Source organism: Lacerta agilis, chromosome 9, assembly GCF_009819535.1.
Source record: "Lacerta agilis isolate rLacAgi1 chromosome 9, rLacAgi1.pri, whole genome shotgun sequence".
NCBI lineage: Eukaryota > Metazoa > Chordata > Lepidosauria > Squamata > Lacertidae > Lacerta > Lacerta agilis.
This window is the reverse complement of record NC_046320.1, coordinates 24918965-24946916: the sequence shown is the minus strand read 5'-3', so window position 1 is coordinate 24946916 and position 27952 is coordinate 24918965. Positions and strand designations below refer to the sequence as shown.

The 27952-nt window shown below is 42.3% G+C and overlaps 1 protein-coding gene across 1 annotated transcript in view; it reads right to left on the bottom strand.

Moving 5' to 3' along the window:
- Positions 1-899: 899 nt before the first annotated feature.
- Positions 900-27952, bottom strand: part of IRF2 (interferon regulatory factor 2) — a 40837-nt gene continuing 13784 nt past the window's right edge. The window contains exons 2-10 of the mRNA XM_033159771.1: positions 23853-23938; positions 16506-16598; positions 10732-10831; positions 9851-10027; positions 9091-9128; positions 7897-8011; positions 6924-7088; positions 4530-4576; positions 900-2312 (exon numbers count right to left, since the gene is read on the bottom strand). Coding sequence (XP_033015662.1) covers positions 1995-2312; positions 4530-4576; positions 6924-7088; positions 7897-8011; positions 9091-9128; positions 9851-10027; positions 10732-10831; positions 16506-16598; positions 23853-23903 — 1104 coding nt within the window. The 5' untranslated portion in view covers positions 23904-23938 and the 3' untranslated portion in view covers positions 900-1994. The remainder of the gene's footprint in view (positions 2313-4529; positions 4577-6923; positions 7089-7896; positions 8012-9090; positions 9129-9850; positions 10028-10731; positions 10832-16505; positions 16599-23852; positions 23939-27952) is intronic.

Below are 27952 nucleotides of genomic sequence, written 5' to 3'. Positions count from 1 at the left end.
ACATTCATAATAATTTATGTATTGGTTTCATGGTTACTGATGATTCTCATAAGCCACCTTGAGAATTGCCTGAGAGTCAGATTCTGAACTTTAGTATAAATATGTTTTTTGTATATAGGACAAGCCTTGACTCACTGCCTAGAAACTCTTCATTGATATTATCCACAGTTAACACTAACTGGGATTCTCTGTTCCAGGGCTTTTCTTTCAGCGGGAACCTGCCAGAACTCGGTCTCAGCACCTCTCAGGTAGGAACCATTGCTGTTCTAAGAGAATGAAGGAAGCGTTCATGGTGAGTTCCATCACCTTTTCTTCTTGAAAAATAGCACTGCTGTGTTCACCCATGTTTCTAAAGTGGTTAAGAAAGCTAGATTAAGAAGTACCCCAGTTATGGGATACCAAAACAGAAAGCCCAAGCGGTAGGATGTCCAGCAGAAATTATTACAGTTTTTATTGCCTCCTTATAGATGTGCACCTTAGAGCTCTTTAGTATTAAATTTGTTCTAACTGTATGTCTCAAGCAAATCTTCTTTCTCAAATTAGTAAAACTGGTCTGTGTGCAGGATTTCTTTGTCAGCATTATGTACACTGTAAAGAATTCTGACACCAAATGTACCTGAAGCACTAAGAAATTCCACTAAAAACTCTCCAACTGAAATCAATGGGGCTTAACTTTTGCTGAATTATAGCTGTTGTTTTTTAGATTAGGTTATCATTTATTCTGCCTGCCTCTGCTATAGCCTGGAACGTGCACCAAAGCGCCTCTCAGTTAATGGAACACACATCATATTTTTGGCATCTTTTGTTTTCAGAACATGAAAGTAACTGCCACCTTAACTTTTTTACACAATCCCTTTGGAAGTGTTTTATCTTTCATATATATACTGTAATCCCATACACCCAAGAAAACGTGTTTATTTAAAAACTTATTTATATATAATATTTATTATCAATCCACAGGATAGTTTGATTGCTACATAAAATTCATTAAAAGCTATTTCACCTTTACAAATTGTAAAAAAAGAAAAGAAAAAGGGAAAAAAAGAAAATGTGCCACAAAGATGCAATGGTTGCTGACAACCAAGTCACTGAATTGTAAAATTATAAATTTGCTGTAGAAAAGATAAAAAAAGTAAAACAATTAATATTCACTTTAGAATTTTACTTTGAATAAAATATCCCACTGTATAAAAAAATAAAAAAGCTTACTCTGGTTAGAATTAGAGCATTTCTCTCTCTCTCTCTTTAAAACCTGGGAATTTGCATAATATATCTGTAATAGATTTTCTTCTATTGTACCACACAGCTTTCAAGCATAGCAGATTAGACAAGTATAAGGTAAGCACTCTTAAAAACAACCTGCGAAATGTACAGGAGAAGGTTTTGCTTTCCTATTTGATTTTTTCCATACTCCAAGGCGACATCAACCAGAAGAGCCCTGGGAAAGAGCGAAGTTGAGGGGGGGGGGGGGGAAGAGGCTTAAAGTGTGCCATTAATAAGAGCAAGATAATGAAAGGCCTTTTTTGCAAGTGCTTTTTCTTTTTTTCAATAAGGTGCGAAAGCAGTCTGCAGTATTGCTAGTACAGCACTGCGTTATGTACATATTCACAACTGATTCTGAAAAACAAAAACAAATATCAAGCAAGTTCACATTTTTCTTTCCATTCCGAGGTTTTCAGTTCCATTGTGGCCTGAACTGCAAGAAATGGAGGAACTTCATGGGGGGGGCTCTTGGTCCTCTTGTTTCAGCCTTCGAATCTATCAGGGTGGCTTTCCTGTCCCTGGGCTGTAACTTTGGACCTCTGTCCAGCTTCATGTCTACATTCTGTTGGTTGGAGTCCTGAGTTTAAAATGCTCCAGTGCTGGAGTTGGACACGGTCGCGTTCCGGACTGTCAAGGCTTTTCTCTCTCTTCGGTTTTGCTGAATGTACACTAGATGTGCTCCTCAAAAGCCACAACAGAGAATCCGCCAAGAACGTGCCAGTTTATGTGGCTTAGCTGCTCTTGACTCTTGACTGAGTAATATCTGACGTTTTCTTGATGACGCTGGCCCGGTTCTCGTGATCCGGTGGCCTGTTGCTGTAGCTGGTGGAAGCCGAGCACACGATTTGTTGCAGAGGGAGCTCTGGGAAAGGCCACGAGCTGTTGTAAGGCAAGGGACAGGCTTCTTCCTTAATGGTGACCTGGAGGTCAGGCTTGTTGGAAGTCACAAAAGTAGCCATCCCAGGAAGCGGGTAAGGGGGGTTCCTTGGCCCCAAGTTGCTGTAGTATTGTTTGCCGCCAATGTTTTCCTTTTGCCACTGAAGATGACCCTGCAGAGAAGAGACAAGCAGTGGGAAGAGGGTTTTATTCATCCCACATACAGCATAATCAGGACACCTCTTGCAATTGGAAAAGTCATTTGTTGTAGAGGAGGCAATAACCACACTTGTAAGATGACTGTTGTCATAGTGTTGAGGGTACAGAAAGGGACTCCTCAGAATAGGAGGATCTAGAATGCAAGGCAGTTTCCTCTCTCCCTCAACTGTGCTCCATATTGCAACCTGTTTGTTTTGGTCCATGGATGATAGGCCTTACTGACTCCCTTCCTTGAACAATTAGCCCTAGGCTCCTTTGCTTGGCCATGCCAAGTGAGGTGCGATAAAAGGGCCCCCAGCCCCCAACTTAGCATGTGGCAGAAGTGCTCGTCTACACTGGCACATCTCCCAACAGCACTGTCTTATCATCCTGACTTTCATACATCTGGGGAAAGTCTGGATGTGCATTTGTGGCCTCTTTATACCAACTGGGAACCCCTAGTTGCCCAGGGTTCCTGATTGCCTAGGCACCCCATTCTAACCTGTCAATGACTACACAGCGGTCAGGGAGCTGGTGCACATGCCAATGTCAGGGGTGGAACAATGGTACACTCCCTCTCTCCTTGTCCATCCAGCGTATGTGTGGCGAAGGAGGAAAGTCGACAGAGTTTCACTGAAGCACTACATATTGTAAGCATACATAAACATACACACTTAACCTGCCCAGTTGCAGGGTTGACAACAAAAATCAGCTACAGAAGCTATAGTGAAGAACACTTTTTCTCTCACACAAGTGACTGTGAGGATGGACAGAAATACTTTTGGTATTGCAGGTACCACATGTGTGAGAAAGCTTTCCATCATGGCTAGGAGAACTTCCTGCCATTGTGTTCAACCACATGTGAGCTCAGGAAATCCAAAAGTGGCAGCTTGCAACCAAGATATGACAAACAAGAAAGCTGCAACTAGCTTTTAGTCGGAAAATGTTATGCACAGCTGCTTGTTTGTAGCAGTACCCAACTGAAACACTTTACTGCTCATTGTGAAGGGGGGAAAAGTGTCCTATTACAGATTGCTGCAGCACTGCTTTAACTTGCAAACACCATGATTTCACCAAGTGTGAAGGTAAGCAAACAGACATGCAGTTTTCCACGATAATTAGCTACGCCTGGTGCAGATACACACCAGCCCCAATGGCTGTTCTGGGTCAAAAAAGCACCCCAGAACACTACGTAAGGAAGCTTTGGCCTCTTCCAGCCTCTGCTGACATGGCACAGCAGTTGTGCAGCACAACTGTGTCGTGTGGGTGCTAGAGAGGAGGCCCCTATCCAGCAATGCTGGCACCTGGAGATTAATGCAAGGGCACGCTCTTTGCATTGATACCAGGGCACCTTGAACTGACTGTATCAACTTCTACCACAACTTGGCCCAATTTGCAAGCCCAGCTGAGCTAGAATGCTTGGAAAATGCTGCCTTTGGAGTAATTCTAAGGTTACTGCAGCAACAGGGTTGCTACTGAGAACCACTTGTGTGTGGCTGGCAGTCCAGGGGAGTTGTGCTAACTTTGAGATTCCACTTCCCTCATGGAGAAGGAGCAGCTGCAACAGCAAAGTTCCCCAGGGGCTTTGCGTGTAGAAATACCGTCTGCTGTGCTAGGGCCGAAATATGAAAACGCCTCGTCATGACTGTATTTTTAGTACTGCTTTGTGGGTTCGGCATCATAAGCTAAGTTGTTATAGCCATTGGCTGAAACAGAGCATTTATTTACCACGTGGGTGAGCAACATGACGTGGTTGCCTCTGCTAGCACTATCCCTGGGGGCTTTTTGAGTAGAAAGTGAATGGCTCTTAAGTTAAAACCCTTAAATTTTACACCCCCAAACTGTCTGTTATTTCAGTGGCCTTGCTCTGAAGTAAGTTTTGGGATAGCAGTCTGTGGAACTCCATCCCCTTAAGGAGCCTAGTTGGCTCCCACTATTTCAGCCTTTAGGTGAATGAATAGTGTTTTAATCTTATGGATATGGCTTTAATTTTATTGTATATTTTTATTCTGTTGTGGGCCCTTCAGGGCCTTTGTAGATGGAAGGAGGGGGCAGAAATTCCTAAACCAGCAAACAAATACCTCTATCTTGCTACCATTCAATTCTTGGAAGAAATGGACTGAAGCATATTAGGGAAGGGGGCAGGAAAAGGAATAAAAAACTTATGAAATATATTATATTCCTTTGCTTACCTGTGCATTTTCTTCGTCACTTGGTATGCTGTCCGTTGACTCACTTTCTGTGGGTAAAAATATGCATACTGAAAACATGTGACATCTCGATTGTCAATAATCCATATAATGAAATGTTTCCTCTTATTCAATCATGGATTACATGCCAGCATTATGAGGTTTCTCCAAAACCAGTGACTCCATGTGGGGAAGGGCTGTGAGCATCAGATGCCCCAATGTTCAATCCCTTGTATCTCCAGTTAGGGCAGGGAGAGACGCACACACACCCCTGGACACTTGCAGCCAATTAGATTGGATAATACTGAGGTGGATGGTCTGACTCAGTACAAAGCAGCTATACCACTGAAATGCCACAACAGTGCCAGGTTAAAAAAAAAGTCACATTAGTAGGACAAGATTAGGCTAGAATCAGAAGTTGGTAAAGAAAAGAGCAGGAGTAGGCAACCTAAGGCCCGTGGGCCGGATGCGGGCCATTCACCTTCTAAACCCAGCCCACGGGTGGTCTGGGAATCAGCGTGTTTTTACATGAGTAGAATGTGTCCTTTTATTTGTGGGGCATAGGAATTTGTTCATTTCCCCCCAAAAAATATACTCTGACCCACCACATGGTCTGAGGGACGGTGGACCGGCCCACAGCTGAAAAAGGTTGCTGACCCCTGGAAAAGAGGATGCAAAACTTTCTATTTGAGGGTCCAAAGGGGGACACTGCTAGTACTTGGCCTGCTGCATGGTCAACAGCCCCTTCTCAACCACCTCTGGAGCTACAGACATATACATCAGTCTTTGCACATTCCTCTGGCTGACCTCCAAGCAACGCTATCGGCACCCACACCCAAGAAGCAATGAAACTTCTTTCACTTGATAAATGTTTATCTAGAACATGCAGCCTCAAGGCCTTTTTAAAACACACACAAACTGGTAGTGTATTAAGTTTCGTGCTCCATTATGTCCCCCCAGAACCAAGCCTTTGCCTGCGATATAGCTTTATACATCCTACAATTTTCTCTGTCACATAACAGGATTTCATGTACAAGAACATGTATCAGCCTCTAATTCCTAGATGCAGCAGCACATAGACAATTCAGGCAAACAATGTTCTCTTGAACCCTGTGTAAGAAAGCCTCTTGCCCTTCGGTTCCCATTCCTCACATCTCAAGTTATTTTATTTATACATGCATACATACTGAAATGTATATTCCACTTTTCTAAGTGAAAGCCAAAACAGAGCTTTTCCTAAGAAGCCACATTTGCAATTATCTTGGTTGTGACACCATGCACACTTGTGTATTATTATTATTATTATTATTATTATTATTATTATTATTATTATTATTATCATCATCATTATTATTATATACTTATTTATACCCTGCCTTTCCCCGTGAGAGGGACTCAAGGTGGCTTACAGATAAAAACAAGAACCACTAAAAACAATTTTTGCACACTGAGTGAGGTTTACTGAACATATTTGTAAAGGGTAATTTTACCATATTTTTCGCTCCACAAGACACACTTTTTCCCTCCTAAAAAGTAAGGGGAAATGTCTGTGCGTCTTACGGAGTGAAGGCTATTCCTCCACTTGCTCTACAGGGAGCTGGGGAGGAGGCGTCTGCTCCTCCTTCCCGACTCCCTGTATAGCAGAAGCGGGGGCAGACGGGCGAGCAGCCGAAAGGGCTTTCGGCCAGCCACCCACCCGCCCCTGCAAGAGATCGGAGTCGCGGTTGGGGGAGGCGCCGCGCTGCACCTCTTCCAATCACAGGCTCCAATCTCTTGCAGGCGGGGGGGGGGGGAGGGTGGCCGAAAGCCCTTTCGGCTGCTCGTCCGTCTGCCCCCGCCCCCACTCGCAAGAGCAGTGATCGGGGCCACGGTTGGAAGGTGCACAGCGCCCGGCCCTTTCCTTCCTGGCCTCAGCCTGGAGCACTGAGGGGGGGAAGCCAGCGCAAGCCCCTCTGCCCGCACCTTGGCCTGCCTGCCTGCTCGCTCGCTCGCTGGGAAGGCAGGCAGGCCAGGTGCGCGAGCCTGGCTCAGCCCTGGAGAGGAGCTGCCGCCGCTTCCTCCTCCCGCCCGCCCCTCGCTCTGAATGTTTAGTACATTTGATTCAGAATTTTCTTCTTCTTCTTTTCCACCTCTAAAAACCAAGTGTGTCTTATGGTCGGGTGCGTCTTACGGAGCGAAAAATGCGGTGATAGGTATTTCGTTTCTGTGTATTACAACAGGATTAGGTCTTTTGTTTCTCAGAAGAAATAATACCTGTGTTAATCAGAACCCAAGCACTAAAAGAATCTGACAACTACTCTAAAATAGAAAAGAAAAGCACCTACCTACCGAAAGTTAAAACACAGCACTTACTTAAACAACGACCCCAAGTTCTTTTGCGGGTGCAATGTTTCTTACCTGCATAGGAGGAGACTGGGGAGATCTGTAGTGGATACAACTGACTCATACTGCTAGGTTGGTCATCACATTCTGTTGTCACTTCCACTACTTGGCAAACATCGGGTGGATTGGGAACTATCATATGATCCTCAGAAGCACACTCAAAATGCGCATCTCCTACAACTTTGCATGATAACAAGAGAGAATCGTGATTATTACCTGTGCCTGCATTAATAAAGAGCATACATTACAGTCAAGCAAAAAGCACTGTTATGGACCCTAACTTCACAATGGCTGGAGATCTAGTCCTAAGATTGGTACACTATGTAGAGGCTTAAACTTAAGTCCCATCTCAACCGACATCTGAAACCAGGGTTTGAAGACATGGTTAAGAGGGAACTTGGTTAGGAATCAGATGGAAGGTTTGACTATGATGAAGAGAGGGGAGCAAAATTCCTGATTTGCAAACCTTGGTTTGCTGGGGCCAGCATCATGTATATAAGTGCATCAGTTTTAATTAGCTGGGGGGGGGGTTCTTCCCTTGATATGAAATATACTATAATTAAAATGACCTTTCATTCATGATGAAAAGTGTTACTTGTTTGTTAGTTTAACATGGAAAATGACTGTCTAGCCACAAAAATTCTTCTATTTCATCTCCTTCCCTGTCACCTTGTTAGGGTGTTTTGATGCTGGATTCCTACTTTAGCTGAAAAGTGCTGTCAAAGTTCCTGTAGTGTTTTCTCGCTGGTGACAAGGATTACTACTGAGACCCAACTCGAGCTAAATAAACCATTAAATTTCATGTCCACATTTGTTCTTAAGAGTTCTCAACTAAAGCAAAATATTATTAGGCCACATCAAAATAGGAACTCCTGTTGCTGTAATTCCGCCGTGTTACCAACCATATAGTGAAATTGAAATTTAAAGGCCACAGTTAGTGCAGTAAGAGTTTACCAGATACGAAAAGGAATGTGCTGGGACTACTTACCTACAATGTTTATTGTGCTGTCGACTTCAGCTTTTATTGCTGGAGATAAGCAGTAATCAGAAAACCCCTGGTATGTTCCAATACTCAGTTCATAAGACGAATCCTCTGGTTCTTGCTGGGGAAAAAAATATGGAAGTGTGTTAAGATTGTTGAGTATATGGAAGAGCTATCTCCTGACTAAGCTTCGTTAACCTTTCCCTACCCTTTGTCCCTGACACACCCTTCTCAGTCATGATGGTAGGCCTAAATGAAAGCTGAATGGCCGTTTAAGCTTCCCAAGATCAGACTGAAACAGCAACCTTTCCCAGCCCTTTTTTTCATACATAAAAGCAAAGTGTGAAATTCACAAGGTGCCATCCAAGAAATGTTAATGCATGGTTTGTAATGAAAAATTGAACATTACAGAGTTGCAAGGGTGAGGCGCTGCCTGAAACATTTATTCCTATTAAATATTCATTGCAGCTTTCCAAGCACATTTTAGTGCTATGAGCAGAGAATGCCTGATAATCGTGAGAGCCAGTCACTAAGTAAACAAATAATCAAGGCTTTCCTACTTAGTCACGTCCTCTTTGTTCCTTGGAAAAGCACCTGAACTTTGCACCCACAAAATGTGTTTCAGCGGCACATGTTCTCTGTTCGGAAAATCCATGCTCCGAGAGAGCAAGAGACAGAAAGCAGGCAAGGAAATGCCTTTTGCAATACCTGTTCCTGCTGGTACAAGTGTACTGTATTCAGACACAAATATTTGGGTTTCGTTTTTGTTTTGTTTTGTTTCAGTGTAAGATTTGCATAGCTCTTCTGTTCCGTATTTGGATGGAGAAGGGTAAGAATAAAATTAAATGCCCATCAACTGAGGGGAATCTCTCATTCCTAGCAGGTGATATAAAGGTTTTGTATATATTTCAGCATAATCACATGGGAATACAAAAAAAGTGCAGTAATGGTAGTCTGCACAAAAGTTTTCAACTTTCCTTTCTTTTTAAAGCAATTTTCTATCCCTTAAGCCTGTGTGTGAACATAGCCTTGAAAGAGTAGGGACAATGCTTGCTGGAATCTCAGTTAACCCTAGTAAACCCACATAGACCAACCAGTAAAACCCAATTTCTTCACAGGTTGGCAGACACTGTGTCATGAATCTCCATTAATCTTCCAATCATCAACCATAATTTGTCTATAAAATGATGAAATATTTACCTTAATTTGTTTAATTTTGTCTTCCTTGGGTTTCTTTCCTGTAGAAATGTAAGGATTCATTTATTGTTTTACAATCATTTCCTGGCAAGACTGGACAATTCTGCCTAGCCCCAACATACTATAATAGATCTCCAACTTGGAAAGTCACTGGACTCAATGCTGATCATAATTATAATTTCCATGGTACTTGAAATGGCCTAGACTACCTATTTAAACCATAATGAAATTAAGGAAACTTGGGACAGCAGTACTGCCTGCAGTTTACCCTGCAAAATCATCAACAGGAGCAAGGAGCAAGATGCCCCACTAAATTTGGAATTCAAGGAAAAATTAGTTGCTCCTAAAACCATGGAGCTACTTGCTACATCTTTTGTCTTCTCATCCCTGTGAGTATCTATTAAAACACAAAACAAGATGCTACATCATTGCACTGTACATTTGCCCGACCTGACACATCACAGGCAGATAATACACTGTCTTGTGCCAACCAGGTAAGGCTACCTGTTAATCTTGCCCAGTGTGTGTTTATTTTGTATATATATATTTCTCTTGTATTAAGAAGCGTTTTTATTTGTTAGCGTTTTGCTCTTTTTGTGAGGCACAGAAGTGAAGACGTTGCACAATTTATTATTATTAGTGGGGATGTTAAAGACCAAGTGTGCCTGCTATAAAGGAGACAATCTGACTAATGTAGGAAGCAGCCTACTATCAGCATGGCTCTCTCAATCTCCAGAATATCCGCAATGTTCCTCTCGTTTACCTTTCTTTGAAGGCCTCTCAGATAACGGCAGCATCCGGTATACCCGGAAGGCATTATTTCCTTTCTTTATGCTTTTGTCCTTGACTTCTTCAATATCGGGTAAGGAGTTCATAGCACATCGAAAGTTTGCCTTCCATGTCTTTGGGTCTGGTTTATCAACTCCTGGCTGGAACTTCCCTAACAAAGAAAGAAAAATGGGATTCGTGGTATGACACACCTTATGCTAATAAATTAGGGACCCTTCATATTCAGGGACCCTTACAATCAGACCAAGAAGTTCTGGACACCCTGTAAGACACACAGCAGCTGCTTGCTCAAGTATACTCCAAAGCTCTCCGCAATGAGCTGCCAGGCACAGACGCATCTGATAGACATTATGACCCTGCCACATACAGTGGAACCTCGGGTTGCGGATGTAATCCATGATGGAGGCATGTCCACAACCCGTAGCGTTCGTAACCTGCAGCGCCGCATCTGCGCATGACACAATTTGGTGGTCTGCGCATGCGCGATTTAGTGATTCTGCACATGTGGCGAAACCCGGAAGTAACCCTTTCCGGTACTTCCGGGTTTCCCACGGTCCGCAACCTGAAAACGTGTAACCCGAAGCATTTGTAACCCGAGGTACCACTGTATACAGGAATGGAGGGGGCAGCTCTGAAAAGGCAAAGGGATGCATGTGTGGATCTGTTTCCCCCAGATGATTAAATAGCTGCAGCTATATCCTCGTAGCTGCAAGAGCCCCACCTGCTCACTGCACTACAGCTGGGACACTGGGTAAGGGTGGAAATGTGGAAAAACAAAATGGAACACTACAACGCTGAAAGAAGAGATAAAACCTCAACAATAAACCTGCCCCAATAAACCTGAGCTCCTCTTACCTGTGTGAATAGCCCAGTTCCTAAATAAAGGAGCATCTTTTTCAACATCCCACCCATGGCGTGCTGCGTGCATCCAAGGAATCTGAAAAATCATTTTTTCCTGGAACAGAAAAACAAGCAGGAAACAACCACAATTATCAACATGCAGATACTGTACAGTAGTCTTAAACTTTCTTACTTTATAAAACAGGTAGCATTTGTACAACCTGCACCTACTTTCCACTGCTTTCTTACTTTCTGGCTCAATAATGTTCTGCATGGAATGAAAGTCAAAGCTGTTGATTTTACTGAGATCAAGCAAAATTACTAAATGCTGCAAAATATTCAGGTGCCTCCTTGTGACTTAAAGCTGTGAACTAACTGAGGTACTATTGGATATGCATTACTATGATTTCAGGCAAACATTTCTAATTTCACTGGCCTCTTATCCTAAGCCTTTAGATTACTTGAATTACTTAAAAGAGTGTGGACCCCATGGGAACAGAAATGTACATTTGGAAAATGACTAAAACTGGCTCAGAGTTCATAGAATAAGGCAGACTATAACATTTCCCAGAAAACCATGAATATAGAAACCAAAATAGTATGGGTTGCTTCACATGTCATTTGGCAGGCAAGTCAAACTTACATTAGGCTGTGTTCTACTATCCAATATCAAAAACTAGCAGAGATCTACCATACTCTCCCATTGTCATTCTTCAAGTTAAACATATTATATTTGGTTAGAGAAACCCAGACAGATGGGTGGGGTATAAATAATAAATTATGATGATGATAAAAATAAAAATAATAAATTATTACCCCCACACCAGCCCCCTCCAAAGTGCCCTTGGTGCACGTGGGAAGCCAACATGCCCCCAAATGTCCAATTTCCCCTTTACCAGAGGAAGAGCTCCGTGGGGAGGGGGGGCAGCAGCTTACTTTCAAGTAAATGCAGCTAGGCTGGAGCTGGAAAGGTGGGGAAAGTTTAGCATCCATGCAGAACTAGGAGGGAGAAGAGGGAGGAGGGACGTCGTTGTCTCTCTCTCACACAGCCCTTCCTGGGGCTCCCTCTGCAGCGCTGCAGTCCGTGCGGAGCCTGCACACCATGTCTTCGCCTTCCTGCACCGGGGCTGTGGCTTGCAGGGGGCAGAGGCACGTCTCATGCCTTTCTGGGCTGGCCAGCTGACTGAGCGTTGGGCAAAGCCGGTGGCCGGAGCGGAGTGCTTGAGGCAGCTGTGAGGCATAGGCGGCACAAGCACCAGCCAGAGCGCTTGCTGTTGCAGCGGTGAGCAAGCCTGGCTAAGCAGAACCTCAGTCACTCCAGCTGCGGCTGAGCGTATGCTGAAGGCGCCTGGTGGCTATAGGAGAGGGTGGCGGACCGCGATCGACAAAAATCCATCGCGCAATCGACATGTTGGAGATGTCTGTCATATGGCACTGCTCCCTGTCCTAACATGCTCACTCCTTTTCACTTGCACATGCCACATAATTATTTACTTCCCGGTTTACAACAAACCAGGGTGGATAAAAATCAATGATTTTTATTTTTTTAAGAGTTTATTTTATTTAAATCAATTTTTTTAAAAATTTAAATCTTATATTTAAAAATAAAATGCTTTTGGGGGAAAAATCTTTCTAAAGATAATTTTCTATCTAAGTTACATTATAGTCCAAAGGCTATTCATCAGGAAATAAGGATTTGTTTCTCCAAGAAAAAGGAACCAAATATCCCATGTCTTACTGAAGCAGAAGTTGGACTTGATTTGTTTACAAGAAACGTACGTAACAAAATGATTTAGAAAAGTAATGCAGAACAAAAAACTAGGAGAGGAATTTATATCATCAGACACAGTCAAGGAAAGAGGTGTTGTTATATACATTAAAGACAATTTGACACCAAAATTGACTTTTAAGGATGAAGAAGGAAGATATGTGGCAATTGAGATCACAGCGCAAGGTGAAAAAGTTTTAGTGGTTGGAATTTATGCACCAAATGAAGGTAAATCTGACTTTTTAAAAGAACCTTGGAACAAGGTTGTTGGACTATTTGGATTACAAAATTATATTGATGGGCAATTTAAATGGAGTGGCTTCCACTTTAATGGATAGAAGCCAGAGACAGAAGGTTTCAAACGATGGAAGACTACCTAAAACGTTCTTTGATTTGGCACAGAATTTGGATTTATCGGACATTTGGAGAATAAAACATCCAATGGAGAAAGATTTTATGTATTTTTCTGAGCCAAATCAGTCCCTTAGTCGCCTCAACTACATATGGATTACAAAAGACCTTGTTCCAAGGGCAGTAAAAGCAGAGATACTACCAAAGACTCACTCCGATTACAATGCTGTTTTATTAGAATTGAAACTAAATCTGCAGGGTTCTTTTAGATGGAGAATGAATGATGCCTTATTTAGGAATGATCAGATTGTCAAGAAAGCCCCAAAGACCCTTAGAGATTACTTTGATTTAAATATGAAAATATGAGACTGATCTGAGGGACATTTGGGACGCAAGTAAGGCAGTTATGAGAGGTTTTCTAATTCAACAAAATTCAATTCGGAAAAAGACTCAGAATGAGTCCAAAGACAAGATTCTGTCTCAACTGAAGGAGAAAGAGAAGAAACTTAGAAGTAACCCAAAGAGTCAACAGACTTTGAAATAAATCAAAGCTTTACAATCTCAATATTCTCAAATTATCAACCAGGAGATTGAATGGAAGATTAAATTGATGAGACAAAAGTCCTTTGAATCGGCTAACAAATGTGGAAAATTACTTGCTTGGCAACTGAAGAAGAGACAGAAGGAAAATACGTTGACACACATCATTGTGGATGGAAAAATATTGAAAACCCTGCAGAGATTAGGAAGAATTTTCAGAAATATTATAAACAGCTTTATACAAAGGAAAAAGAAGATAAAATTAAATTCAACAGTTTCTGAACTCCAAAGGTCTGCAGAAAATTCCTATGGATAATAATACCCTACTTAACAATTTGATCATGAGACATGAGGTGGAACTGGCTATAAGCCAAATGGAAATTGGGAAGGCTCCAGGATCTGATGGGCTAATATCCAAGTATTACAAAACTTTGCAAGATTGGTTGATTCAACCTTTGATGGGTGTATGCAATGCAATTTTAAGGGGGGGGGGCAGGCACCGGAGACCTGGAAATAAGCTTTTATTACCCTGATTCCTAAGCCAGAAACAGATAGATCGCAAGTAAAAAATTATAGACCAAGTTCCTTATTAAATGTGGATTACAAAATATTTGCTAATATTCTAGCAAGAAGACTTAAATTAGTCTTGTCAGAGGTCATAAACAAAGATCAGGCAGGTTTTTTACCTGGAAGACATATGAAAGACAATGTTAGAAATGTTATTGACATTTTAGAAATGTTAGAATCTAAAAAAAGTTGTAAAGCCGTATTGATGTTCATTGATGCAGAAAAAGCTTTTGATAATGTTTCATGTAGTTTTATGAAGATGATTTACAAAATATGGAAGTTGGCAAAAACTTTCTAAATGGTATTGAAGCGATCTATTCTAATCAAAAAGCTAAAATTATTGTTAATAATGTGGTCTCAGAGGAACTTAGAATTGGAAAAGGAACCAGGCAAGGGTGTCCTCTTTCCCCCCTGCTTTTTATTTCGGTCCTGGAGGTACTCCTGAACATGTTAAAGGACAATGAAGAAATGAAAGTTGTGGTAGGGTCAAAACAGTATAAACTAAAAGGCTTCGCTGATGACTTAGTGCTGACATTACAAGATCCTGAAACCAGTGCTAGTAAGGCTCTGGAATTGATACAAGAGTTTGGACAGTTTGCAGGTCTGAAGCTTAATAAGAGTAAAACCAAAGTCTTGACAAAAAAAAACCTCATAACAGATGAGATTTTTAGATTGGAAACCACCATAGGTTTGAAATTTTCGAAGAAAGTGAAATACCTTGGAGTAAATTTAACTTCTAAAATTTTGAATTTATATAAAGATAATTATGAAAAGTTATGGAATGAAATTAAGAGAGATCTTGAGGTGTGGTCAAACTTGAAACTATCTTAGTTAGGATGAATTTCCGCAGTGAAAATGAATGTATTGCCAAAGATCTTGTTTTTGTTTCAGGTACTGGCTATTATTGATAATGTGAAATGTTTTAGTGAATGGCAAAAGGTATTATCCAAATTAATATGGCGGGGGGGGGGGACGACCGATAATTAAATACAAATTACTAACAGATAGTAAAGAAAGAGGCGGATTCTCCCTACCATATGAGGCAGCAGCATTTTGCTGGCTCAATAATTGGTTTATGTTGGAAAATACTGATTTGCTGGATCTAGAAGGCTTTGACAATGTGTTTGGTTGGCATGCTTATTTATGGTATGATAAGATTCTGGCACATAGAAGGTTTAAAAATCATATACCAGTAGTTAGGAAAGCATTGTTTAATGTTTGGAATAGATATAAAGACCTGCTCGAAAGGAAAACACCTAGATGGCTCTCTACATTGGAAGCCAAGGCACGGAAAAGGGTAAACATGGAAACTAAGTGGTTGAAATATAGTGATTTACTGTTGGAAGAGGAAAATAAGTTTAAGTTAAAGCCATATGATCCAATTAAAGATAAGTTAAATGATTGGTTACAATATCATCAGATTAATGAAATGTTTAAGGCAGACAATAAGAATGCTGGTTTTCAAGCTGATAAATCCAGGTTGGAAACCAAATTGTTGGATTCAAAGACAAAAAAAATCTTTCTAGAAAGTATACAGTAATTTACTGCTGGAGTGGCACACGAAAGATGAACAGGTTGATTGATTGGGCTAAGGATGTGGGGCATAATATTATGTTGGAGGATTGGGAGAGGTTATGGAAGAAAAGTTACAAATTTACGGCATGCATACTGTTGAAGGAAAATATGATGAAAATTATATATAGATGGTATTTAACCCCTGTAAAACTTGCAAAAATGTATCATATCTCAGATAACAAATGTTGGAAGTGCAAAGAGAAAGAAGGAACCTTTTATCACATGTGGTGGACGTGCCCCAAAATAATTTTTTTTAACTGTTTAACCACATTAGTTAACAAACATGGATACATAGGCTATAATGTTATTGTTTTAGTTAAATAAATTGTTTAAATTGTTTCTAATGATTATTTTTCTCCTTCCAATAAAGTGCAGCAGAAAATTGTCCAAATATAGTTAACTTATTAAACCTTACAATAATTTAATAATTATCTGTATATGTATTTGTAATAGTATAACCAAATCAGTAATTTTTATATAACTGTAAAAACTACTCTGAAAATTTATTATTCCAAAAATGAAACCTTCATCTGGTTGTAAATATTAAGATTATACTGTACCAGCAAGAATGGGTCTTTCCATAAATAAATAAATAAATAAATAAATAAAGTCTTACTGACTAGTGATTTAAATCAAGTCTTTCTGACCAACCATAGTTTTTGGTTACACTCATTCCAATTTTGGTTACACTCAAATTAGAGTTTGATGAATCCTAATGCTGGACTAATTCCCCTAGCATCAAATCACTCTGTGGCATTATGAATGTACCATGTATCAACTGTCTACTTTACTGATCGGGTTGGTTCTCCCTTTGCTTAGATTCATGCAGGCTATAAAAATGTTTTATTTCACCTGGCTTTTGATGGGTTTTTAATTCCATTCCTTAGTTTTGTTTAAACAAAGGTTTGGTTTTAATTGGGTGTTTTCCTTTGTTTTCTTATCACCTCATGGGCCCACAATAATGTTTAAAAACACAGACATGCCTTACCTCGTTTAGCCACTTCAAACCCGGTATTATGTTTGAATTTATTTGTTCCTCCAGCCATGGCCGCATTCGCATTCTTTCCACTGGCATTGTTACCTTTGCAAGAAGAGAAAGCACAGCTCAATTACTTGACAAGCCAGATGTGTTTCCTTCACATCAGTAGCAGGGAAACTCTGGTGCATGGACCTAATTAGCTCTCGCAGGTTGGCCTACCATGTTGTTTTCAGCAAAACGCGCACGCCCTCCTTTCCTATGTCATATATGACATCAAGTCCAGAAAACTTCAAGCTGCACTTTGAACGTCAAAATGTAGTTAAAGGGAAGAATTAGGAGCACACTTAAGAGTGAACTCCCAATTTCTTCCTTTGCAGTTGAGTCTCTTCTTCTTCTTCTTCTTATCCAACAGAATGAATGATAAAGATGATAATAAATAAATAAATAAATAAATAAATAAATAAATCGATAGGACATCAGGCATTAAAAACTTCCCTGAACAGGGCTGCCTTCAGAGCTCAGGATCCAGCCCACTCACCAGATCTTGATTCCCACCACTACTTTACATTATACACAGAAGTGAAATTACCTATCATGCTAATGTAAAAAAATATTTATCTATAAATTGTATGGTAATATTCAACATGAAACTTGAACAAAGTCTCTGCCTACAGCGCAGGCCCAAGATGGTCAGCAATGCATGGCTTCCCACTTTGCTGACCTCAAGAGAACCAATCTCTAGGACTGCACTGGAAGGCTTTAATCGCAGTTTACTTCTTTGGAGGGCATTCTTGCTAGACCTTTCCGACAATTTATCTTACAAGCAATTGTTCTACACTATATTGTATTTTATAACAGTTCACTGGAGATGATTTTCACTGCAACACCATGTACCTACGCTGAAGTTTAAAATTGAAGTACCCCTTGAGTCTCACAAGTTTTATTGAAAGACTTAAGCATCTGCTAAACTTTTCCTAACAGAAGTTGATGACACTTTGCCTGTAATCCTCTGCATGTCTACTCAAAACAAAGCACGCCATGTTCAATTGACACATGTATAGGATTGGGGCATTACATTAATGGGCGTAATGAGTCTTCTGAGTAAACATGCCTTGGATCATGCTGTGAGTCGCTTTAAATTCAGGGGGATTTCTGAGCAAGCATGTAATCCTAGGCCCTCTTAATTTGAGAACTCTGCATGAGTCAATGGGACTCACTTCTCAGTAAACATGGAGTATCAGGTTGTTGTGCACTTTACACTTTGGATGAAATACACTCATCTATTTTTATTTGCTTTATACTTTATGGAAGGCTGCAATCATAGATTCAACATCATATTCTGTAACAGTGACTGATGAGCAAGTAATAAAAGCTAAAGGTAATACCATAGAATAAATGATGAACCTGCAATGTAATATGTCAGTAAAATGAAGCCAATGTAATTTTAGACATCATATATTTCATGAATTAGGAATGTGTTCTGCCTCTAAATGGGTAGTAAGTCATACTGTAAGAAAGCAAGACGGTATGCTGTACTGGAGAGATCATGGCTAAATATAGAAGTGAATTCAGGCCTGATCAACAAATACAGGTGGGATTCAGGTAGGTAAGATTGCAAGAGCCATAAGACGCACCTGAACATAAGACGCACCTAGTTTTTAGAGGAGGAAAGGGGGAAAGCCCTGTTTTTTTGAGGATCAGCTGAAAGTGGTGCAGCTTTTTTGCAAAGAGGAAAAGCCCCTCATACTAGGCTTGGCAATATCTGGTTTTCAACATCATGATATATCATCACAATATACCAATATAGTATCATGTCTGAAATAAGGATGGAACTATGTAGAGGCACTGGCTGGCTTCAGTTTTTCCTGCATCATAATCGGCACCTGCTCTTTTGATTTTCTGCCCTCTGCATGAAGCAGGGGAGAGCTGAGCTGCCAGAATTAACAGGGGCTGCAGGAAACGAGAGACACATTGACTGGCTTCACTGTTTTCCCCACATTGTGATTTTGGCAAAGCGCACGCACGCATAATGATTTACACTATATTGCCAGGTCAAAAATTATGAAACCAATCTCATGATATGGACTTCAGACAGATTTTGGACGATATATATGTTGCCCAGCCCTACTACGTCATACAGAGGAACTGCTTGGTGGCAACTATACCTGTAACTTGAGAAACAGTCCGCATACATGCAAATATGTTAGCAAGAGGATTAAGTGAGTTGTGTAAAGAAAGAAATAGATGCAATCGTTATCCTCTACAGCCAGGAGCCATTCAGTTTCTTCCTGTTGAACGAAGGAAGCAACGTGGCATTATATACAAAAAGCCTTTTGGCACACTATATCCCTCCATAAAGGGTTCACCTTCATGGCAGAATCCTTGTCACAAAATAAACGTGCTGACGTAAGTGAACAAAACAGACTAGGCTTCTATGAGTAGGTGCTTTCAAGTAAGCCAGGGATCATCAACATTTTTAGGACTCTGGATTTTTGAACAAGTGTTGTGGGTGCTCAACTCCCTCCTCCCCTGGATCAGCCCCACACAAAAGAAAGACACACAGAGTGCAAACAAATGTTGCTTTCCCAGGTGATCCAAGTTTTGTTTTTTGTTTTTTAAAGTCAGATCCTTTAGAATTAATCTGAGCTTTGAAAAACACATAGGGCATAAAGAGAAAGCGGGGAAGAGCATGATTTTTCTAAATCCCTCATTCAGCTCTATATACTTTTCAAGGGAGAGAATGGCGACCATCCTTATGACCAAGGGACCAGTGGGTGGTTGGATTCAAAGGCCACCAAGGAAATACCTCAAGAGTGCCAATGTAAACCCATGTGCCACACTGACATCGCTGCCGCCATTGCATCCCCCCGAAGAAGAGAAAGCCCTTGTGTTAGACAAGGGGTCAGCAACCTTTTTCAGCTGTGGACTGGTCCACCATCCCTCAGACCATGTGGTGGGTCGGACTATATTTTTTTTGGGGGGGGGATGAACGAATTCCTATGCCCCACAAATAACCCAGAGATACATTTGAAATAAAAGCACACATTCTACTCTTGTAAAAACACCAGGCAGGCCCCGCAAATAACCCAGAGATGCATTTTAAATAAAAGGTAAAAACATGCTGATTCCCAGACTGTCCGTAGGCCGGATTGAGAAGGCGATTGGGCCGCATCCGGCCCCCAGGCCTTAGGTTGCCTACCCCTGTGTTAGACACGGTAAAGGTAAAGGGACCCCTGACCATTAGGGCCAGTTGTGTCCGACTCTGGGGTTGCAGCGCTCATCTCCCATTACTGGCCGAGAGAGCCGGCGTACAGCTTCCAGGTCATGTGGCCAGCATGACTAAGCCGCTTCTGGTGAACCAGAGCAGCGCACGGAAACTACCTTCCCATCTATTTATCTACTTGCACTTTGACGTGCTTTCAAACTGCTAGGTGGGCAGGAGCTGGGACCGAGCAACGGGAGCTCACCCCGTCGCAGGGATTCAAACCGCTGACCTTCTGATCAACAAGCCCTAGGCTCAGTGGTTTAAGCCACAGTGCCTAGCCTCTCCAAATTCCAGGATCCTGCAGCCACCGGATCTGTCTCTCTCCCCAGGCGCCTATCAGCTGTGGCACAGCACTGCAGTCAGCACCTTCTCTATGCTTTGGCAAGATTCCTTCTATTATCATGGCAAGTGCCTGACAATATGCAAGGATCTCTGCACATTCACCCCCAGAACAGGTGGTGTGATGGGCAGGAGATATAGTTACGTTCAGGGAGGGAGGAGGCCGAGCTCAAAAGATCTGTGCTGAGCATAAAGCTATCCTCTGAAACTGTGGCCAAACGAACAAAATGTAAAGGCAAAGGTGAGATGCTGCTGCTGCTGAATTTCAAACAACTAGCTCTGATTTAGCCGTCTTGCAAGCAATTGCAAGTTAGTTGGTGAGAAAGCTTTTCTGGACCTGAGCATACTTTGCCAGACAGAATAAGTGCCATGTTCATTTAACAAATGTATATTAGGGGTGTACACTGGCTTGGGCCGAGGCCTAAGTCAAACTGGGCATATCTGGAGGGCCTTGGGCAGGTTGGGTACACACCACGGCTGGGCGATATCTGGTTTTCAACATCGTGATATATCATGAGCTAAATGCCATGATGTGCTGACATATCACAATGTGTGGAATATATTTCGGCTGCTTCTTTCTCCCCTCCCCTCAGCTGAGTGAGCCCCCATACCGCTCCAGCTCACGTGAGCTGGAGGGTCAGGGGGCTTCCTCAAAGGCACAGGCAGGCTCCATCTGCTTGCCTGCCTGCACCGTTGCTGTCTACAGGCAATTTGAACTGGGAATACATCACAACTCCCCGGCCACCACAACGTATTGCCAGCTCAAAATGTCTGAAACCGGTATTACGATCTGAATGCCATACAGGTTTCAGACAATATATATCGCCTGGCTATAGTACCCAGACACGTTATCACTGGAAGTCAAGTTGGATTGGCCTTGAGCAACATGTGGCTGTTAGGGAGGGTAGGAAGGAGGAAGAGCAGGCAATGTGAGAAAAAGACCAAGTCCTACGTGACAGCCACCACATCTTTCTGGCAGAAGGCAGGCCCATGACACAACTCTCCTCCCTGCCAGATGCCCTGCCCCACAGGATCCTTGTCTCCACTCAACAGTGGAAGGATCAGTCTTGCAGGGTGCAGGACTTTCCTGCAGGAGAGCATTTGTTGTTGGCTACATATTGTAAGTTTGGAGGAAGGATATTACCTTCTAGCAGATCTGCGCCCATTCATATGCTATAAAAGACCGTAAAATCAGTTGAGACTGATTTCATATCTGGAATTGCTCTATCCCTGTGGCATCCATAAAGTTTTCCTCAAGCTGCTCTGAACAATTCAAGTAAACCTTATTTGCTGGCTAGCAACCCTTATGACATACAGAAAGTGCAACTTCTGGGGCTGAGCATGTTGTCAGAAATGGAAACAACACAGAAATTGAAACTGGTGTAGAGAAGAAATTAGAAATGAAACTGGACCTGGTATTTCGCTTACGTTAGTTTCAATTTCTGTCAGCAGCTGGGAAAATGTTTTAAGTAGAAACACTGCAGTAATGACACCTATCTATACCCACCCTCCATGATAATGTAGTAAGTTTTGCCATCTTACGAGTTAGCCTCTAAGTTTTGTAGCCATTTTCAGGTCATATGCCCTTACCTTAAAGTACCTGATATCTTCAGGTAGATGGGCAAACTGTAAAACTATGCTAGGGTGTAAGAGTCACAACTGGTAAAAGATATACTAGGCCAGATCAGGGCCTTTAAAGCAAGAGTGAGTGGCATTTGTGGAACTGGCACCACACTTTAAGCCAGTGATAGCCAAACTTGGCCCTCCAGCTGTTTTGGGACTACAATTCCCATCACCCCTGACCACTGGTCCTGTTAGCTAGGGATGATGGGAGCTGTAGTCCCAAAACAGCTGGAGGGCCAAGTTTGGCCATCACTGCTTTAAGCTAATTGGCGCAGCATACTAGCACATACTTATATCAGGTTCTTGCATTGCAAAAGGTTTCCAAGCCACATGACTCTATTGCCCCTGTGAACATATTTCCATGGAAAGCTGTGTGCAACGAAAGCCCTCCGTAGCTTCCTGGTAAGAACTCACACCCATGACTGTGGCAGCAAATCCTTCAGCATCCCAGTAACATGAATCGCTGTCAGGGCAGAAGCAGCAGCTTATTCAAAGAAGGATCAGTTTACACAATGCAGTGTTTCTGTATTAATCTGTAGTATCCTCTCCCCCTGAACAGGCAGGTGCTGTTCTGTAAAGAGCTCTGCCTTGAAAGAGTTTCCTTCACAGGAATCAAATGAACCAGATAAGCTCTCTGTTCCTCAACCCCAAGCAGGGAAAACCCCACTTCCTCTTGGAGAAGACTTCCATAAGCTACTTTTAAGTGGGCCCCAATGAGCCTTGCCAGACTACAGGGACAGCCCAGTTTTCTCTGTCTTTGCCTGCAATCATGCTGGATTCGTGAAACCTAATCTGCCCTGCAGTATACAAACAGAAATTTGGCGGCCAACAAGCCTTTTACCAGTTCTTCTCTTGGGTTCCGTTTCAAGGTTAGAGCCGTTGTATCGCAAGATTCCCCACCCATCCACTTACTCCTGCTTCATGTTCCCCATTTGATTTTGCCTGGCCAATATCCTAGTTTAGACAGCTGACTCTAGTTGACATGACGAAGGGGCAGGTGCTGGGCCAAAGACCACAGGTGTTGCCAGAAGTCAGGTGAAATAGGAGTTCATAAACCTCAGTTTCCACTGCTTTCCCTGCCTCCACATCTGTGGTACAACTTTCTGCTTAACAGAAAACACTAAATCTACAGCTGCGAAACGTGATTTTCAAAATTAAGCAGCAGTGACAAACTCAGCCTTCCTCTCCAGATTCACAATCATTTCATTAGTCTGGATATTATCTTGTGTGACCAGATAGAATTGCTCAGATGAATCTGTACTCTAATTATAGGATTCAGGGAACTTGGATCTGTTCAGAAGCTGGAACTATTCCAGAATGTAAAGTAGCACCCAGCCCTATTTTAAGGGACACCAAATACAAGGAAGTTCTGGCCGTTGGATGTACACTTGACCACAACTCTCCATTACATCCAGAATAAAGCGCACAGTTAAAATATACTGTATGGAAACTTGCAATGTTTATCCCAATTGCACACTAAAGAGTATGGATTTCCAGTTTGAGGAAAGATATGCCAAGATCTGAATATATGCCTTATGAAGCATATTTACCACACAATGAGCCACTTGCCTAGGCCCCAGAGCAGGAGAGAGGAACCTTTGACCCTCCAGGTGTCACTGAACTACAACTCCCATCAGCCTTAGCAAGCATGGTCAATAGCCGGGGGGGGGGGGCTGTAGTTCAGCAACATCTACAGGGCCAATGGTTCCCCACACCTACCCTAGGGCAAGACGCTTCTGGGCTCCTCAGATGGTGGTCATCGTGGCCAAAAGTGCCTCATACCTACTTAGGGTGGTACTTTAGTTATGGTCACTCCTAGAAAATGATGATCTGGGAACTATTGTGAATTCTATGGTAACCACTAGGTTACCAAAACTGTGCAAAAATGTCAAGTACGTAGTTCAAAATGCAGCCAGTTGTTTAACTATGCAAGTGAGGTTATCTCCTACTTTTTAACATCACATCTGCTTAGAACAGATCAGTCCTTGCTAAGGCACGTGCTTTGGGTCCCAACTCATTTCCTGGTGCAGTTATTTCATTAACGTGATCTTGCAAGCTGCCCTAGCAGCCCAGTTTGTTCAGATTACAGATACAGCAAATAAACCTCCAAAGCTGAGCTCTGCACTTACCTGACTGTCTCCTGCTTTTGTCCTATCTACGTGATACGCCTCACGGGCCATTTAAGGCTAGAAGGGAGAGATGGAGAAAGAAGCATCTGGGGAGACAATAGAAGTTGGATTATGGTCCACCCCATCCCACTTACATGGGAATGACTATTGACAAATGTCGCAGGAAGGTAGGCCACTTCCCTGAACACTTATTTTAGCTGCTAGACTACATTTCTCACCACTTAAAAACTTAGCTAGCAGAGGCATTTAAGCATACTGAGATAACACCCTTGCAGCCTTCATTGTCTTAAGACTTGAAAAAACTGCCTATAAATCTTCTGAGTATATTTTATGGCTGGCTGGATGCATGCTTCTGAGCTCACTTGTTCCACACATGGAAAATACACCGGTCAGCTACTTTGAAGCACATTTTGACATTTCCCCCAATGTGGCCTTCATCAAACTTTACACAGCTGGTGAAGGTTGGGGGTGGTGGGAGGAACAGCAACACCCAAGGAAGAGGTCAAAGTGTGTAGAGAGATAAAATATACAACATTTCATATGTTTTCCTAATTCAGACAAGCCTCCAGAGCGCAATTTCCTCATTAAAAGCGGGTCACTTTTCTTGCTCTGGCACTCGCATTAGTAATACAGAGAAGCTAGGCAGCTGAACGGCACTGTGTTCCTTCATGCGCATGCTCTTGGCGCATGAAATAAATTCCAAGTCAGTGCCTGTGTGCAGTTGTTAAGAAAGAGAGACTACATGCACTCATTTATTCCATGTCTTTCTCCAACTCTTCCTTTCTCATTTGAACAAAAATAAAGAGCAGCCTTCTACCACAAACAAAGAAGACCTCCATCCCACCAAAAAAACCTAGCAGTTAATAAAGGATAATAAAGAAGAATTCTATGTATGTGAAAACCCCCCAAGCTTATTCCCATCAAATACCTCTCAAGAATTTCAGAGCTTTGCATGTATGCAATCTTTTCCACCAATGCTAATCCACGATCCTGCAGTGCAGTCACCCCAACTAGCCAGGATCTGCTTAGGTTCAGCGGTGACCAGATCAAAGTTAGAACATGGAATAAAGGTTAGCTGATCTGTTCTAGGTAGATGTGATGTTAAAAGGTAGAAGATATCCTCAGTTATGCTCTGAAATAAGAGATAACCCTTAAAAATCTAGCTCATCTTCAAAATATGCATACACGTACACATCCACCTTACCATAACCATGTATATTTTGTGACTGTAAATCATCCGTATACTTAAGTCATTTTCAATGTACAGTGAACTCCTGATTTGTGCAGGGGTTGTGTTCTGGGTCATCACGCATGGCAGCAGAGCACGCATAAGCCCACCGTGTTATGCCCCCTCCGCCTTTTCCTGCCACTTCCAGGTCGCCAAGAGACGCAGATGCGTGGTCATGCGTCAACTGGACATGCATTTATCGGGCACTGCTTGTATTATAAAAGTAAAGTATGAACTTTGACCTGACTTCCTTAGTAAATTATATGGCTACCATCTGGCGCTTCCTGAATGTGCATTTAAGAAGGAATGGGAGGGGAAAATAAAATAAAATAAAAACCATCCATCCAATCTTGAGCCACAGAACCAAGACAGAAAAACGCCATCTTTTTGCCTGTGAAGCCTTCGCAAAAGTGACTCATCATCACTGACTCTGCATGGTGCAACCCTAATTTTCCCAGGAAATGTAGCTCCTCAGTTATTTCCATGCTTGTACAGGTTCTAACCAAAAGTTACATGAGAAAAAACTTTGTTATTGGAGAACCAAGGTAAAACAGTCCAGGCCAACACCAAATATCACTGGGCCCAGTGCTTTTTTGTTTTCAGGGGGTACTCAAGGGTACACAGTACCGCCATCCATCTTCTGTTGTTGTTAAAAAGTGTGACACTCAGTGCTTTTTTCGGGGGGGGCACAGGGGTATGCATACCCCTAAACATTTTGTGAATCTAAGTTTGGCCTCATTGAGGGGCAGTATTTCAATACGAGTAGGAAAATGAGAGTACAGTGGTACCTCTGGTTGCGAATGGGATCCGTTCCGGAGGCCCGTTAGCAGCATGAAAGGAGTGCAACCTGAAGTGCCAAATCTGCGCATGTGCGCAGTGTAATTCGGCGCTTCTGTGCATGCGCAAAGCACCGAACCCGGAAGTAACCCGTTCCAGTACTTCCGGGTTCGGCGCGTTCATATCCCGTGAACGCAACCCGCAGCAAACGCAACCAGGGGTATCACTGTACCCCTAAACTTTCTTTTAGAAAAAAAGGCACTGTTGACACTTACTGTAGCAACTTCTCAGGCCCCTGGCCGATGAACTTTGTGCCTTCAAAGTGACATGTAAGAAGGGTGTGCTAGTCCATAATAAACCACGTCTCTTGTGCATTATTGCCTGACCAGTACAGTCTATGAGGGAGGAGGCTAAAAGCAGCAGAATACAAATCAGCACTTGCCTATCTATGACCTAGACACTGCAGTGGGGAATCTGTGGCCCTCCAGATAGTGTTAGACTGAGCCTCAGTCAGGACAGTGAATGGTTAGGGATGATAAGAGCTGTAGTCAGGCAACATCTGGAGGGCCACAACTTCAACTCCCCCATCTAACCCCTTTCTTATTGCTTCCAAAGGTAGCAAAAGGATTTTGTACTTGAAGACACAAGAATACATCTAAACATGACTGAGAAAGTAGGTGATAAGGTCATAGGCAGTTACTAGGAAACTTTAGCTAATCCTCTAGTGAATGGCAGGCTATATTTCATATTAACTCTGTGACAGGATGCATGAAAGAGCTCCCTAAACCAAACAAATTACACTGCACCTATTACTGCATTTGTTTACTAGGGGCTGTGTCCCTGCTCGCTCTGCTCACCAACCACTCAGCCATTCCCTCCACATTAACCCCCTTGAAGTTCCCTTCCCACCTCATGCAACTACTAAGGTCACTTTTCACCTTCCTAAGCCCTTTTCTGAAGCCATGTTTCTCTTTTCTGCAGCCCCACTTGCACCCAAACCAACTCACAGTAACCTTCTGCATCTTCCTCCTCCAGCAAAGTGCAACTTCTAAGCTCCCTGTGTCCCTCCATCCTTGCTTTATTCAAACCTCGGCTGTTGTTCAAAACTGCCTCTGTGTTCCTCCATCCCTGATGCTGCTGTTCTAAAGCACCACTTCCCCCCTCCCAGTGTCTCCCCTTTCTCACTCCCATGCCATGACCCTGTTGTTGTGTGACCTGCCTTCTCATCTTCTCCCTTCCCCAGCTATGACTTCATGCAAATCCAGGACTGTGATGAGCCACTACAAATCCTTCAATGAAAATTGCTGTGTGATGAAAGCCTTATGTTTATATGTATATAGGAAGGTAAGAGTGCTCCTTTTTTTATGAACTCCCGGAAGGCCCTGGAGTATTGGGGAAATTTGGAAGCCAAAATTGCACAGAGGAAAAATTTCTGCTTACACTTATAACAGAATTAAATATTAATTCTTGTATTAGAAGTTTATATCACAAAGGATGCTTTTAATAGGTATCACTTAAATTGTGTGTACTGAAAGCAGGAAGAAATAAAATAAATGGGCCCAATTCTGTAAAAGCACAGGATGGGTTTCAGAGATTTATCTGGTAGCACATTCATTTTTTTCAGGAGACTGTCATACTGACTCTCTCACCTTCAACAAACAAGAACAGTATTCAAGCCAGCCCAAAATTCAAAGCAACACATTTTCAAGTAGCAATTTGCAGTCACGGCAAAAGAAAAAACAGAAAAAACAGATACTTTTATTGCTTATGGGCTCTTTTCTGATAGCTGCATGTTACAAAACAATTTGTACTTGCGTAAGGGTGCTCTGATACAGAATGCAGTCATATATCAATTAGGAAAAGTATGCTAATATTTTGGGACGCGGATGGCACTGTGGTCTAAACAACAGAGCCTAGGGCTTGCCGATCAGAAGGTCGGTGGTTCGAATCCCCGTGATGGGGTGAGCTCCCGTTGTTCGGTCCCAGCTCCTGCCAACCTAGCAGTTCGAAAGCACGTCAAAGTGCAAGTAGACAAATAGGTACTACTCTGGCGGGAAGGTAAACGGCATTTCCATGCGCTGCTCTGGTTCGCCAG